Genomic DNA, 15826 nt, shown 5'->3' with positions numbered 1-15826 from the left:
TCCCTGAGTGTAGAGTCATAGTTTCAGCGGTGTATTACAGATATACATGTGTGTAAACAAGTGTATTGCAGTATGTAAAACACCTGTGATGTCAGGTGTCAGAGCTCCACCTGAGGGTCCAGGTGTCAGAGGTCCACCTGAGAGTCCAGATGTCAGAGGTCCACCTGAGGGTCCAGGTGTCAGAGGTCCACCAGAGGGTCCAGGTGTCAGAGGTCCACCTGAGGGTCCAGGTGTCAGAGGTCCACCTGAGGGTCCAGGTGTCAGAGGTCCACCTGAGGGTCCAGGTGTCAGAGGTCCACCTGAGGGTCCAGGTGTCAGAGGTCCACCTGAGGGTCCTGGTGCACCAGACCTCCCAGTTCTTGGAGCTGCTGCTGCTGAGCTACTTCCAGCTGGTCCATGCGCTGCCGCAACTGAAGCATCTCCTCCTCTTCCTCCTGCACACACAACACTCCTCCTTTTAGCAACCACGCTGCTCTTCCACCTGCTACTCACCACTAGTCCAGGTCTCTCACCACACAGGACTTCTGCGTGGAGGTCAGAAGGGCGGGGCCTAAGGTGAAGGAACTGTGGTCGCCCAGCAGGAGGCGCCGGAACTCGCCGTGTCTTCTCTGAAGTTCCCGTAACCTTCTGCGCATCTGAGCATGTTCCTCCCACTGGAGAGGACGTCTGCAAGAACAACTATCAATACTACGTGTACTATCTGCACACTTATCAATACTACGTGTACTATCTGCACACTTATCAATACTACGTGTACTATCTGCACACTTATCAATACTACGTGTACTATCTGGCCACCTATCAATACTACGTGTACTATCTGCACACTTATCAATACTACATGTACTATCTGGCCACTTATCAATACTACGTGTACTATCTGCACACTTATCAATACTACGTGTACTATCTGGCCACTTATCAATACTACGTGTACTATCTGCACACTTATCAATACTACATGTACTATCTGGCCACTTATCAATACTACGTGTACTATCTGCACACTTATCAATACTACGTGTACTATCTGCACACTTATCAATACTACGTGTACTATCTGCACACTTATCAATACTACGTGTACTATCTGGCCACTTATCAATACTACGTGTACTATCTGCACACTTATCAATACTACGTGTACTATCTGGCCACTTATCAATACTATGTGTACTATCTGCACACTTATCAATACTACGTGTACTATCTGCACACTTATCAATACTACGTGTACTATCTGGCCACTTATCAATACTATGTGTACTATCTGCACACTTATCAATACTACGTGTACTATCTGCACACTTATCAATACTACGTGTACTATCTGGCCACTTATCAATACTACGTGTACTATCTGCGCACTTATCAATACTACGTGTACTATACACAGGAAGTAGTAATATCTGTACACTTATCAATACTACGTGTACTATCTGGCCACTTATCAATACCACGTGTACTATCTGGCCACTTATCAATACTACGTGTACTATCTGCACACTTATCAATACTACGTGTACTATCTGGCCACTTATCAATACTACGTGTACTATCTGCACACTTATCAATACTACGTGTACTATCTGGCCACTTATCAATACTACGTGTACTATCTGCGCACTTATCAATACTACGTGTACTATACACAGGAAGTAGTAATATCTGTACACTTATCAATACTACGTGTACTATCTGGCCACTTATCAATACTACGTGTACTATCTGGCCACTTATCAATACTACGTGTACTATCTGCACACTTATCAATACTACGTGTACTATCTGGCCACTTATCAATACTACGTGTACTATCTGGCCACTTATCAACACTACGTGTACTATCTGCGCACTTATCAATACTATGTGTACTATACACAGGAAGTAGTAATATCTGTACACTTATCAATACTACGTGTACTATCTGGCCACTTATCAATACTACGTGTACTATCTGGCCACTTATCAATACTACACACAGGAAATAGTGCTATCTGTGCACTTATCAATACTACATGTACTATCTGTGCACTTATCAATACTACGTAGTACTATGTGTACACTTATCAATACTATGTGTACTACACACAGGACATAGTACATCTGTGCACTAATCAATACTACGTGTACTACACACAGCAAGTAGTACTATCTGTGCACTTATCAATAGTATGTGTACTACACAGAGCAAGTAGTACTATGTGTACAATGAAGTAATACATACTACAGAGAAAGTAGTAACATGTGTACAATGAAGTAATACATACTACAGAGGAAGTAGTACTATGTGTACAATGAAGTAATACATACTACATAGTGGAAGTAGTACTATGTGTACAATGTAGTAATACATACTACAGAGAAAGTAGTAACATGTGTACAATGAAGTAATACATACTACAGAGGAAGTAGTACTATGTGTACAATGAAGTAATACATACTACATAGTGGAAGTAGTACTATGTGTACAATGTAGTAATACATACTACAGAGAAAGTAGTAACATGTGTACAATGAAGTAATACATACTACAGAGGAAGTAGTACTATGTGTACAATGAAGTAATACATACTACATAGTGGAAGTAGTACTATGTGTACAATGTAGTAATACATACTACAGAGAAAGTAGTAACATGTGTACAATGAAGTAATACATACTACAGAGGAAGTAGTACTATGTGTACAATGAAGTAATACATACTACATAGTGGAAGTAGTACTATGTGTACAATGTAGTAAATAGAGGAAGTAGCACTATGTGTACAATGAAGTAATACATAGTATAGAGGAAGTAGTACTAATGAGGTAATACATTGAAGAAGTAGTACTATGTGTACAATGAAGTAATACCTACTACATAGGGGAAGTAGTACTAATGAAGTACTAATGAAGTACAAACCCCGTTTCCATATGAGTTGGGAAATTGTGTTAGATGTAAATATAAACAGAATACAATGATTTGCAAATCCTTTTCAAGCCATATTCAGTTGAATATGCTACAAAGACAACATATTTCATGTTCAAACTCATAAACTTTGGGGTTGTTTTGCAAATAATCATTAATTCAGAATTTCATGGCTGCAACACGTGCCAAAGTAGTTGGGAAAGGGCATGTTCACCACTGTGTTGCATCACCTTTTCTTTTAACAACACTCAATAAATGTTTGGGAACTGAGGAAACTAATTGTTGAAGCTTTGAAAGTGGAATTCTTTCCCATTCTTGTTTTATGTAGAGCTTCAGTCCTTCAACAGTCCGGGGTCTCCGCTGTCCTATTTTAGGCTTCATAATGCACCACACATTTTCCATGGGAGACAGGTCTGTTTGCAGGCGGGCCAGGAAAGTACCCACACTCTTTTAATAGGAAGCCACGCTGTTGTAACACTTGTCTTGCTGAAATAAGCAGGGGCGTCCATGATAACGTTGCTTGGATGACAACATATGTTGCTCCAAAAGCTGTATGTACCTTTCAGCATTAATGGTGCCTTCACAGATGTGTAAGTTACCCATGCCTTGGGCACTAATGCACCCCCATACCATCACACATGCTGGCTTTTACACTTTGTGTGGATAACAGTCTGGATGGTTCGCTTCCCCTTTGGTCCGGATGACACGATGTCGTATATTTCCAAAAACAATTTAAAATGTGGACTCGTCAGACCACAAAACACTTTTCCACTTTGCATCAGTCCATCTTAGATGAGCTCGGGCCCAGCAAAGCTGGCGGCATTTCAGGATATTGTTGATGAATAGGTTTCACTTTGCATAGTAGAGTTTTAACTTGCACTTACAGATGTAGCGACCAACTGTAGTTACTGACAGTGGTTTTATGAAGTGTTCCTGAGCCCATGTGGTGATATCCTTTACACACTGATGTCGGTTTTTGATGCAGTACTGCCTAAGGGATCAAAGGTCAGTAATATCATGGCTTACGTGCAGTGATTTCTCCAGATTCTCTGAACCTTTTGATGATTTTACGGACCGTAGATGGTAAAATCCCTAAATTCCTTGCAATAGATCGTTGAGAAATGTTGTTCTAAAACTGTTTGCTTACAAAGTGGTGACCCTCACCCCATCCTTGTTTGTGAATGACTTAGCATTTCATGGAAGCTGCTTTTATAGCCAATCATGGCACCCACCTGTTCCCAATTAGCCTGCACACCTGTGGGATGTTCCAAATAAGTGTTTGATGAGCATTCCTCAACTTATCAGTATTTATTGCCACCTTTCCCAACTTCTTTGTCACGTGTTGCTGGCATAACATTTCTACAGTTAATGATTATTTGCAAAAAAAACTAAAGTTTATGAGTTTGTACATGAAATATGTTGTCTTTGTAGCATATTCAACTGAATATGGCTTGAAAAGGATTTGCAAATCATTGTATTCTGTTTATATTTACATCTAACACTATTTCCCAACTCATATGGAAACGGGGTTTGTAATACATAGTACATAGAGGAAGTAGTACTAATGAAGTAGTACTAATGAAGTAAGACATAGAGGAAGTAGTACTAATGAAGTAATACATAGATAAGTAGTACTAATGAAGTAATTCATAGATAAGTAGTACCAATGAAGTAAGACATAGAGGAAGTAGTACTAATGAAGAAATACATAGATAAGTAGTACTAATGAAGTAATTCATAGATAAGTAGTACCAATGAAGTAAGACATAGAGGAAGTAGTACTAATGAAGAAATACATAGATAACTATACATAGAGGAAGTAGTACTAATGAAGTAATACCTAGATAAGTAGTACTAATGAAGTAAGACAGAGGAATTAGTACTAATGAAGTAAGACGTAGAGGAAGTAGTACTAATGAAGTAATACATAGATAAGTAGTACCAATGAAGTAAGACATAGAGGAAGTAGTGCTAATGAAGAAATACATAGATAAGTAGTACTAATGAAGTAATTCATAGATAAGTAGTACCAATGAAGTAAGACATAGAGGAAGTAGTACTAATGAAGAAATACATAGATAACTAGTACTAATGAAGTAATACATAGAGGAAGTAGTACTAATGAAGTAATACCTAGATAAGTAGTACTAATGAAGTAAGACAGAGGAATTAGTACTAATGAAGTAAGACATAGAGGAAGTAGTACCAATGAAGAAATACATAGATAAGTAGTACTAATGAAGTAATACATATATAAGTAGTATTAATGAAGTAAGACATAGAGGAAGTAGTACTAATGAAGTAAGACATAGAGGAATTAGTACCAATGAAGTAAGACATAGAGGAAGTAGTACCAATGAAGAAATACATAGAGGAAGTAGTACTAATGAAGTAATACCTAGATAAGTAGTACTAATGAAGTAAGACATAGAGGAATTAGTACTAATGAAGTAAGACATAGAGGAAGTAGTACCAATGAAGAAATACATAGATAAGTAGTACTAATGAAGTAATACATATATAAGTAGTATTAATGAAGTAAGACATAGAGGAAGTAGTACTAATGAAGACATAGAGGAATTAGTACCAATGAAGAAATACATAGATAAGTAGTACTAATGAAGTAATACATATATAAGTAGTACTAATGAAGTAATACATAGAGGAAGTAGTACTAATGAAGTAAGACATAGAGGAATTAGTACCAATGAAGAAATACATAGATAAGTAGTACTAATGAAGTAATACATAGATATGTAGTACTAATGAAGTAATACATAGATAAGTAGTACCAATGAAGTAAGACATAGAGGAAGTAGTACTAATGAAGTAATACATAGAGGAAGTAGTAATAATGAAGTAATACATAGATAAGTAGTACTAATGAAGTAATACATAGATAAGTAGTACTAATCAAGTAATACATAGAGGAAGTAGTACTAATGAAGTAAGACAGAGGAATTAGTACTAATGAAGAAATACATAGATAAGTAGTACTAATGAAGTAATACATAGAGGAAAAAGTAATAATGAAGTAATACATAGATAAGTAGTATTAATGAAGTAAGACATAGAGGAAGTAGTACTAATGAAGTAATACATAGATAAGTAGTACTAATCAAGTAGATAAGTAGTACTAATGAAGTAATACATAGAGGAAATAGTACTAATGAAGAAATACATAGATAAGTAGTACTAATGAAGTAATACATAGATAAGTAGTACTAATGAAGTAATACATAGATAAGTAGTACTAATGAAGTAATACATAGATAAGTAGTACTAAATGAAGTAATACATAGATAAGTAGTACTAAATGAAGTAATACTGACTTGTTGGCAGCAGCAGCTTCCAGTTTGATTTGTTCCATTTGTGCTTCTAGAAGCTGGATGGTGTTCTGCAGACTTCTCTCTTTCTTCTGGCTCTGACTTCTCCTCTGCACAAACACATCATGTTTCTTAGCTTCACACTTCAGCTTCTTAGCTTCACACTTCAGCTTCTTAGCTTCGCACTTCAGCTTCTTATGTTGACACTTCAGCTTCTCATCTTTACACTTCAGCTTCTCATCTTTACACTTCAGCTTCTTATGTTGACACTTCAGCTTCTCATCTTTACACTTCAGCTTCTCATCTTTACACTTCAGCTTCTTATGTTGACACTTCAGCTTCTCATCTTTACACTTCAGCTTCTCATCTTTACACTTCAGCTTCTTATGTTGACACTTCAGCTTCTCATCTTTACACTTCAGCTTCTCATCTTTACACTTCAGCTTCTTATGTTGACACTTCAGCTTCTCATCTTTACACTTCAGCTTCTCATCTTTACACTTCAGCTTCTCATCTTTACACTTCAGCTTCTTATGTTGACACTTCAGCTTCTCATCTTTACACTTCAGCTTCTCATCTTTACACTTCAGCTTCTTATGTTGACACTTCAGCTTCTCATCTTTACACTTCAGCTTCTTATGTTGACACTTCAGCTTCTCATCTTTACACTTCAGCTTCTTATGTTGACACTTCAGCTTCTCATCTTTACACTTCAGCTTCTTATCTTTACACTTCAGCTTCTTATCTTTACACTTCAGCTTCTTATCTTTACACTTCAACTTCTTATCTTTACACTTAAGATGTGACTTTAAGGTTTTATTACTTACGTATAAAATACTACACGGTCTAGCTCCAGCCTATCTTGCCGATTGTATTGTACCGTATGTCCCGGCAAGAAATCTGCGTTCAAAAGACTCCGGCTTGTTAGTGATTCCTAGAGCTCAAAAAAAGTCTGCGGGCTATAGAGCGTTTTCCGTTCGGGCTCCAGTACTCTGGAATGCCCTCCCGGTAACAGTTCGAGATGCTACCTCAGTAGAAGCATTTAAGTCTCATCTTAAAACTCATTTGTATACTCTAGCCTTTAAATAGACCTCCTTTTTAGACCAGTTGATCTGCCGCTTCTTTTCTTTCTCCTATGTCCCCCCCTCCCTTGTGGAGGGGGTCCGGTCCGATGACCATGGATGAAGTACTGACTGTCCAGAGTCGAGACCCAGGATGGACCGCTCGTCGGGACCCAGGATGGACCGCTCGCCTGTATCGGTTGGGGACACCTCTACGCTGCTGATCCGCTTCAGATGGTTTCCTGTGGACGGGACTCTCGCTGCTGTCTTGGAGCCACTATGGATTGAACTTTCACAGTATCATGTTGGACCCGCTCGACATCCATTGCTTTCGGTCCCCTAGAGGGGGGGGGTTGCCCACATCTGAGGTCCTCTCCAAGGTTTCTCATAGTCAGCATTGTCGCTGGCGTCCCACTGAATGTGAATTCTCCCTGCCCACTGGGTGTGAGTTTTCCTTGCCCTTTTGTGGGTTCTTCCGAGGATGTTGTAGTCGTAATGATTTGTGCAGTCCTTTGAGACATTTGTGATTTGGGGCTATATAAATAAACATTGATTGATTGATTGATTAAACATTGATTGACACTTCAGCTTCTTATGTTGACACTTCAGCTTCTCATTTTTACACTTCAGCTTCTCATCTTTACACTTCAGCTTCTTATGTTGACACTTCAGCTTCTCATCTTTACACTTCAGCTTCTCATGTTGACACTTCAGCTTCTCATGTTGACACTTCAGCTTCTTATGTTGACACTTCAGCTTCTTATGTTGACACTTCAGCTTCTTATGTTGACACTTCAGCTTCTTATGTTGACACTTCAGCTTCTTATGTTGACACTTCAGCTTCTTATGTTGACACTTCAGCTTCTTATGTTGACACTTCAGCTTCTCATGTTGACACTTCAGCTTCTTATCTTTACACTTCAGCTTCTCATCTTTACACTTCAGCTTCTCATCTTTACACTTCAGCTTCTTATCTTTACACTTCAGCTTCTCATCTTTACACTTCAGCTTCTCATCTTTACACTTCAGCTTCTTATGTTGACATTTCAGCTTCTTATCTTTACACTTCAGCTTCTTATGTTGAGACTTCAGCTTCTTATGTTGACACTTCAGCTTCTTATCTTTACACTTCAGCTTCTTATCTTTACACTTCAGCTTCTTATGTTGACACTTCAGCTTCTTATCTTTACATTTCAGCTTCTTATGTTGACACTTCAGCTTCTTATGTTGACACTTCAGCTTCTTATGTTGACACTTCAGCTTCTTATCTTTACACTTCAGCTTCTTATGTTGACACTTCAGCTTTTTATCTTTACACTTCAGCTTCTTAGCTTCACACTTCAGCTTCTTAGCTTCACACTTCAGCTTCTTATGTTGACACTTCAGCTTCTTATGTTGACACTTCAGCTTCTTAGCTTCACACTTCAGCTTCTTATGTTGACACTTCAGCTTCTTATGTTGACACTTCAGCTTCTTATGTTGACACTTCAGCTTCTTATGTTGACACTTCAGCTTCTTATGTTGACACTTCAGCTTCTTATGTTGACACTTCAGCTTCTTATGTTGACACTTCAGCTTCTTATGTTGACATTTAAGCTTCTTATGTTGACACTTCAGCTTCTTTCCCAAACATTGTCTTGTGTGCCACATTTAGTCATCTTGTGTGAATGAAGTGTCCTGCTAGTGTGAGTGTGGCGCGTGTAGTTCCAACTACGTACACTAGATGGCATCATCACTCTCATATATATCCTTATGGATAAGAAAAAAATAAGAGCAAAACAATCGGTATGCAACAGGGAAAAGGTAAAATTGTAAGAATTAATAAGAATGATTAATTATGTATGTAATATGTAATGTCAGAATTAAATCATTCAATAGTCAACTATAAAACAAAGATTTGTTTTTAAAAATAAATGAGTATTTATATATAAAAAATATCAATATGCCCCTGCATACTTTGACTATTCAGTGTGGTGGAAAAAGTTTAGACACCCATGATATTAAACGTTATTAAACTCAAAATAAAATACAAAGCTCAGTGAAGTCAATCAATTGAAAAAAAAAACAACAAAAAACATTAACATACTCAATATAATTAATTATTATATAATTATTATAATTAATAACATGAATATAATAAAAAAATGACAAACAATAATAAAGGATTTTACCTGAACATTAATATTTATTTACAGCCAGAATTTTTGATACACTAAGTTCACAATTGCATTATTCTATTTTCACACGAGGAAAAACATCCATGTAAGAAAAATATGGCCCAAAAATTGAAAGAAAGCTGAAATGTTCTAACAATTAATAATAATGTACTTAATCAACTATAATACCAAGCAGACACAATATTTTGTCTTTAAATATGTCGGTTTTTAGCATTTTTTTACCACCGCAAATTCTGGACTATAAGCACTATTTTTTTCTACACTTTGATCCCTGCTGCTTATAAAACGGTGTGGCTAACTTGTGGATTGTTGTTGTTTTACAGCCATAATGCAACTAGTAACACTTATAAGGTGTGTTATGGTTTGTGCTACGGCGCCATCTTTTGGACGACTTTGCTCACTGCAGCCCTTCTGTTTAGACTCAACTTTCAACCTCAAGTTTCACATTTTACAATTTCTACAGGCATGGATTCTTCCTTCATCGCCCTGTTAGTAAGTTTTACAATACAACTAAAACAATTCTTTCTTACTAAATAGTGCCATGTGTATATTTGTATGTGCTATTGGAATGTCATCAAACCAGCGTTGTTAGCATGAGCTAATATGCTAACAGGTTTAAAGAGTGTCCGTGTTAGCATTGTTAACTTAGAATGCCATTGTTTTTGTATTGTTTCACTTCCATAAATTCCTCAGTAAATTCAGCAAAAGGTGGAGTTATGTTTAGCTGATTGGAGAGCTAGCTTGCGCAGCTAGTGGCTCCGAGACCATGAGTGATGCTTCTTTTGCTTGGCCGTTTTGAAACAATGAAGGTACGTCAATACACATTCACAAATATTTCTGTGTGAACAACTAGCGTATATCTGAGGTGTGGCTAATATATGGAAACTATGTCAAATGGAGCGGGTGTGCTCTATCCACTGCAAGATATGGCAAATAAAAAATATCAAAATGGCCTCCACATTACATTCTCTGACTTTTCAGTTTGTGGCCCTTGGTGGAAAAAGTTTGGACTGCTGACCTCTTCAAGAGCCAAACAAAAGGCAGTAGAATGTAGGACAAAAGACAAGAAGTCATGCAAGAAAGTACCTTCTTCTGAGCGACAGCTGCCTTCTGCAACTTCTCTTTCAGCTGAGAGTACTTCTCTTCCATCTTGGCCTGGCGCTCCTGCAGCTTGTGTTTGTCCTCCAACCAGACCAGGTGACTCTCCTCCACGCGCCTGCAGGAGCCAGCCAGCGTCATGCCATCATCACAACAACAACATTTCCAGCCATAGCAACCTCTCAGCCTCGTGTTGGCTCCTCTCCGCTTGAGCCCGCACGCTCCTCAGCTCCTCCCTCATGTTGTCCACTTTGGCCCTCAGCTGCTGGTTGGCTTCCATCAGCTCGGCTTCAGAGCGCGACAAAGTTCCCAGTTCCCCGCAGAGTTCCTGCTGCTTCTAATAAACACACACAGTGGTGATGTTCTTCATGAGAAGTATGGACAGCACATATTCATCAATGAAACCATTGCAGGTATGCAGTATTGCCGCCAACAGCGGGGCACACCTGTCACCATCCAGGAGACCACCACACCTGTCACCATCCAGGAGACCACCACACCTGTCACCATCAGGGAGACCACCACACCTGTCACCATCCAGGAGACCACCACACCTGTCGCCATCCAGGAGACCACCACACCTGTCACCATCAGGGAGACCACCACACCTGTCACCATCCAGGAGACCACCACACCTGTCACCATCCAGGAGACCACCACACCTGTCACCATCAGGGAGACCACCACACCTGTCACCATCCAGGAGACCACCACACCTGTCACCATCAGGGAGACCACCACACCTGTCACCATCCAGGAGACCACCACACCTGTCACCATCCAGGAGACCACCACACCTGTCACCATCAGGGAGACCACCACACCTGTCACCATCCAGGAGACCACCACACCTGTCACCATCAGGGAGACCACCACACCTGTCACCATCCAGGAGACCACCACACCTGTCACCATCCAGGAGACCACCACACCTGTCACCATCCAGGAGACCACCACACCTGTCACCATCCAGGAGACCACCACACCTGTCACCATCCAGGAGACCACCACACCTGTCACCATCGAGGAGACCACCACACCTGTCACCATTGAGGAGACCACCACACCTGTCACCATCCAGGAGACCACCACACCTGTCACCATCCAGGAGACCACCACACCTGTCACCATCAGGGAGACCACCACACCTGTCACCATCCGGGAGACCACCACACCTGTCACCATCAGGGAGACCACCACACCTGTCACCATCCAGGAGACCACCACACCTGTCACCATCCAGGAGACCACCACACCTGTCACCATCAGGGAGACCACCACACCTGTCACCATCCAGGAGACCACCACACCTGTCACCATCAGGGAGACCACCACACCTGTCACCATCCAGGAGACCACCACACCTGTCACCATCCAGGAGACCACCACACCTGTCACCATCAGGGAGACCACCACACCTGTCACCATCCAGGAGACCACCACACCTGTCACCATCAGGGAGACCACCACACCTGTCACCATCCAGGAGACCACCACACCTGTCACCATCGAGGAGACCACCACACCTGTCACCATCGAGGAGACCACCATACCTGTCACCATCGAGGAGACCACCACACCTGTCACCATCCAGGAGACCACCACACCTGTCACCATCGAGGAGACCACCACACCTGTCACCATCCAGGAGACCACCACACCTGTCACCATCCAGGAGACCACCACACCTGTCACCATCCAGGAGACCACCACACCTGTCACCATCCAGGAGACCACCACACCTGTCACCATCCGGGAGACCACCACACCTGTCACCATCCAGGAGACCACCACACCTGTCACCATCGAGGAGACCACCACACCTGTCACCATCCAGGAGACCACCACACCTGTCACCATCCAGGAGACCACCACACCTGTCACCATCCAGGAGACCACCACACCTGTCACCATCGAGGAGACCACCACAACTGTCACCATCGAGGAGACCACCACACCTGTCACCATCGAGGAGACCACCACACCTGTCACCATCCAGGAGACCACCACACCTGTCACCATCAGGGAGACCACCACACCTGTCACCATCGAGGAGACCACCACACCTGTCACCATCCAGGAGACCACCACACCTGTCACCATCCAGGAGACCACCACACCTGTCACCATCCAGGAGACCACCACACCTGTCACCATCCAGGAGACCACCACACCTGTCACCATCCAGGAGACCACCACACCTGTCACCATCCAGGAGACCACCACACCTGTCACCATCGAGGAGACCACCACACCTGTCACCATCAGGGAGACCACCACACCTGTCACCATCCAGGAGACCACCACACATTCCAAACATGTCAACAAACCATGAAAGGACTGGACCACTGCAACTTTTACAACAACTGAAAGAAGGAACATCAATCCCCAACCAAACTTGTCTTTCTTCAACCTGCCAACTGGCTGCAGTAACAATAACTCATGTGTTGACTAGTTGACCACACTAGTCTGCTAACAACCTAACTCATGTGTTGACTAGTTGACCACACTAGTCTGCTAACAACCTAACTCATGTGTTGACTAGTTGACCACACTAGTCTGCTAACAACCTAACTCATGTGTTGACTAGTTGACCACACTAGTCTGCTAACAACCTAACTCATGTGTTGACTAGTTGACCACACTAGTCTGCTAACAACCTAACTCCTGTGTTGACTAGTTGACCACACTAGTCTGCTAACAACCTAACTCATGTGTTGACTAGTTGACCACACTAGTCTGCTAACAAACTAACTCCTGTGTTGACTAGTTGACCACACTAGTCTGCTAACAACCTAACTCCTGTGTTGACTAGTTGACCACACTAGTCTGCTAACAACCTAACTCGTGTGTTGACTAGTTGACCACACTAGTCTGCTAACAACCTAACTCCTGTGTTGACTAGTTGACCACACTAGTCTGCTAACAACCTAACTCCTGTGTTGACTAGTTGACCACACTAGTCTGCTAACAACCTAACTCCTGTGTTGACTAGTTGACCACACTAGTCTGCTAACAATCTAACTCATGTGTTGACTAGTTGACCACACTAGTCTGCTAACAACCTAACTCTTGTGTTGACTAGTTGACCACACTAGTCTGCTAACAACCTAACTCTTGTGTTGACTAGTTGACCACACTAGTCTGCTAACAACCTAACTCATGTGTTGACTAGTTGACCACACTAGTCTGCTAACAACCTAACTCCTGTGTTGACTAGTTGACCCACACTAGTCTGCTAACAACCTAACTCATGTGTTGACTAGTTGACCACACTAGTCTGCTAACAACCTAACTCCTGTGTTGACTAGTTGACCACACTAGTCTGCTAACAACCTAACTCCTGTGTTGACTAGTTGACCACACTAGTCTGCTAACAACCTAACTCATGTGTTGACTAGTTGACCACACTAGTCTGCTAACAACCTAACTCTTGTGTTGACTAGTTGACCACACTAGTCTGCTAACAACCTAACTCGTGTGTTGACTAGTTGACCACACTAGTCTGCTAACAACCTAACTCGTGTGTTGACTAGTTGACCACACTAGTCTGCTAACAACCTAACTCGTGTGTTGACTAGTTGACCACACTAGTCTGCTAACAACCTAACTCGTGTGTTGACTAGTTGACCACACTAGTCTGCTAACAACCTAACTCGTGTGTTGACTAGTTGACCACACTAGTCTGCTAACAACCTAACTCGTGTGTTGACTAGTTGACCACACTAGTCTGCTAACAACCTAACTCGTGTGTTGACTAGTTGACCACACTAGTCTGCTAACAACCTAACTCGTGTGTTGACTAGTTGACCACACTAGTCTGCTAACAACCTAACTCGTGTGTTGACTAGTTGACCACACTAGTCTGCTAACAACCTAACTCGTGTGTTGACTAGTTGACCACACTAGTCTGCTAACAACCCTAACTCGTGTGTTGACTAGTTGACCACACTAGTCTGCTAACAACCTAACTCGTGTGTTGACTAGTTGACCACACTAGTCTGCTAACAACCTAACTCGTGTGTTGACTAGTTGACCACACTAGTCTGCTAACAACCTAACTCGTGTGTTGACTAGTTGACCACACTAGTCTGCTAACAACCTAACTCGTGTGTTGACTAGTTGACCACACTAGTCTGCTAACAACCTAACTCGTGTGTTGACTAGTTGACCACACTAGTCTGCTAACAACCTAACTCGTGTGTTGACTAGTTGACCACACTAGTCTGCTAACAACCTAACTCCGTGTGTTGACTAGTTGACCACACTAGTCTGCTAACAACCTAACTCGTGTGTTGACTAGTTGACCACACTAGTCTGCTAACAACCTAACTCGTGTGTTGACTAGTTGACCACACTAGTCTGCTAACAACCTAACTCGGTGTGTTGACTAGTTGACCACACTAGTCTGCTAACAACCTAACTCGTGTGTTGACTAGTTGACCACACTAGTCTGCTAACAACCTAACTCGTGTGTTGACTAGTTGACCCACACTAGTCTGCTAACAACCTAACTCATGTGTTGACTAGTTGACCACACTAGTCTGCTAACAACCTAACTCGTGTGTTGACTAGTTGACCACACTAGTCTGCTAACAACCTAACTCGTGTGTTGACTAGTTGACCACACTAGTCTGCTAACAACCTAACTCCGTGTGTTGACTAGTTGACCACACTAGTCTGCTAACAACCTAACTCGTGTGTTGACTAGTTGACCACACTAGTCTGCTAACAACCTAACTCGTGTGTTGACTAGTTGACCACACTAGTCTGCTAACAACCTAACTCATGTGTTGACTAGTTGACCACACTAGTCTGCTAACAACCTAACTCATGTGTTGACTAGTTGACCACACTAGTCTGCTAACAACCTAACTCATGTGTTGACTAGTTGACCACACTAGTCTGCTAACAACCTAACTCCTGTGTTGACTAGTTGACCACACTAGTCTGCTAACAACCTAACTCATGTGTTGACTAGTTGACCACACTAGTCTGCTAACAAACTAACTCCTGTGTTGACTAGTTGACCACACTAGTCTGCTAACAACCTAACTCTGTGTTGACTAGTTGACCACACTAGTCTGCTAACAACCTAACTCGTGTGTTGACTAGTTGACCACACTAGTCTGCTAACAACCTAACTCCTGTGTTGACTAGTTGACCACACTAGTCTGCTAACAACCTAACTCCTGTGTTGACTAGTTGACCACACTAGTCTGCTAACAACCTAACTCCTGTGTTGACTAGTTTG

General features: G+C 41.7%; 2 protein-coding genes across 2 annotated transcripts; both read right to left on the bottom strand.

Moving 5' to 3' along the window:
• Nucleotides 1-176: 176 nt before the first annotated feature.
• Nucleotides 177-10908, bottom strand: LOC133561258 (centrosomal protein of 83 kDa-like). The gene is made up of 5 exons (XM_061914618.1): nucleotides 10752-10908; nucleotides 10561-10690; nucleotides 6243-6346; nucleotides 513-666; nucleotides 177-434 (listed from the first exon to the last, which is right to left on the bottom strand). The coding sequence occupies exons 1-5, from the start codon at nucleotides 10850-10852 to the stop codon at nucleotides 315-317; spliced, it is 609 nt and encodes a 202-aa protein (XP_061770602.1). The 5' UTR covers nucleotides 10853-10908; the 3' UTR covers nucleotides 177-314.
• A 7-nt stretch (nucleotides 10909-10915) lies between these two features.
• Nucleotides 10916-12857, bottom strand: LOC133561255 (uncharacterized). Its single transcript, XM_061914612.1, has 2 exons — nucleotides 12234-12857; nucleotides 10916-12071 (listed from the first exon to the last, which is right to left on the bottom strand). The coding sequence occupies exons 1-2, from the start codon at nucleotides 12835-12837 to the stop codon at nucleotides 10939-10941; spliced, it is 1737 nt and encodes a 578-aa protein (XP_061770596.1). The 5' UTR covers nucleotides 12838-12857; the 3' UTR covers nucleotides 10916-10938.
• Nucleotides 12858-15826: the final 2969 nt, after the last annotated feature.

Source organism: Nerophis ophidion, linkage group LG10 (assembly GCF_033978795.1).
Source record: "Nerophis ophidion isolate RoL-2023_Sa linkage group LG10, RoL_Noph_v1.0, whole genome shotgun sequence".
NCBI lineage: Eukaryota > Metazoa > Chordata > Actinopteri > Syngnathiformes > Syngnathidae > Nerophis > Nerophis ophidion.
Note: the sequence above shows the minus strand (reverse complement) of the source record. Positions and strands in the feature narration are given on the sequence as shown.

Excerpts from the sequence above, each read along its gene's own strand:
- LOC133561255 (XM_061914612.1), bottom strand. The coding sequence starts at position 12,837 with ATGGTGACAGGTGTGGTGGTCTCCTCGATGGTGACAGGTGTGGTGGTC. Across the intron at positions 12,072-12,233 it reads GGTCTCCTGGATGGTGACAG|GTGTGGTGGTCTCCTGGATG; the intron begins GTGTGGTGGTCT and ends CGATGGTGACAG.
- LOC133561258 (XM_061914618.1), bottom strand. The coding sequence starts at position 10,852 with ATGGAAGCCAACCAGCAGCTGAGGGCCAAAGTGGACAACATGAGGGAG. Across the intron at positions 10,691-10,751 it reads AGCCAACACGAGGCTGAGAG|GCGCGTGGAGGAGAGTCACC; the intron begins GTTGCTATGGCT and ends TGGCTCCTGCAG. Across the intron at positions 435-512 it reads CCACGCAGAAGTCCTGTGTG|GAGGAAGAGGAGGAGATGCT; the intron begins GTGAGAGACCTG and ends TTGTGTGTGCAG.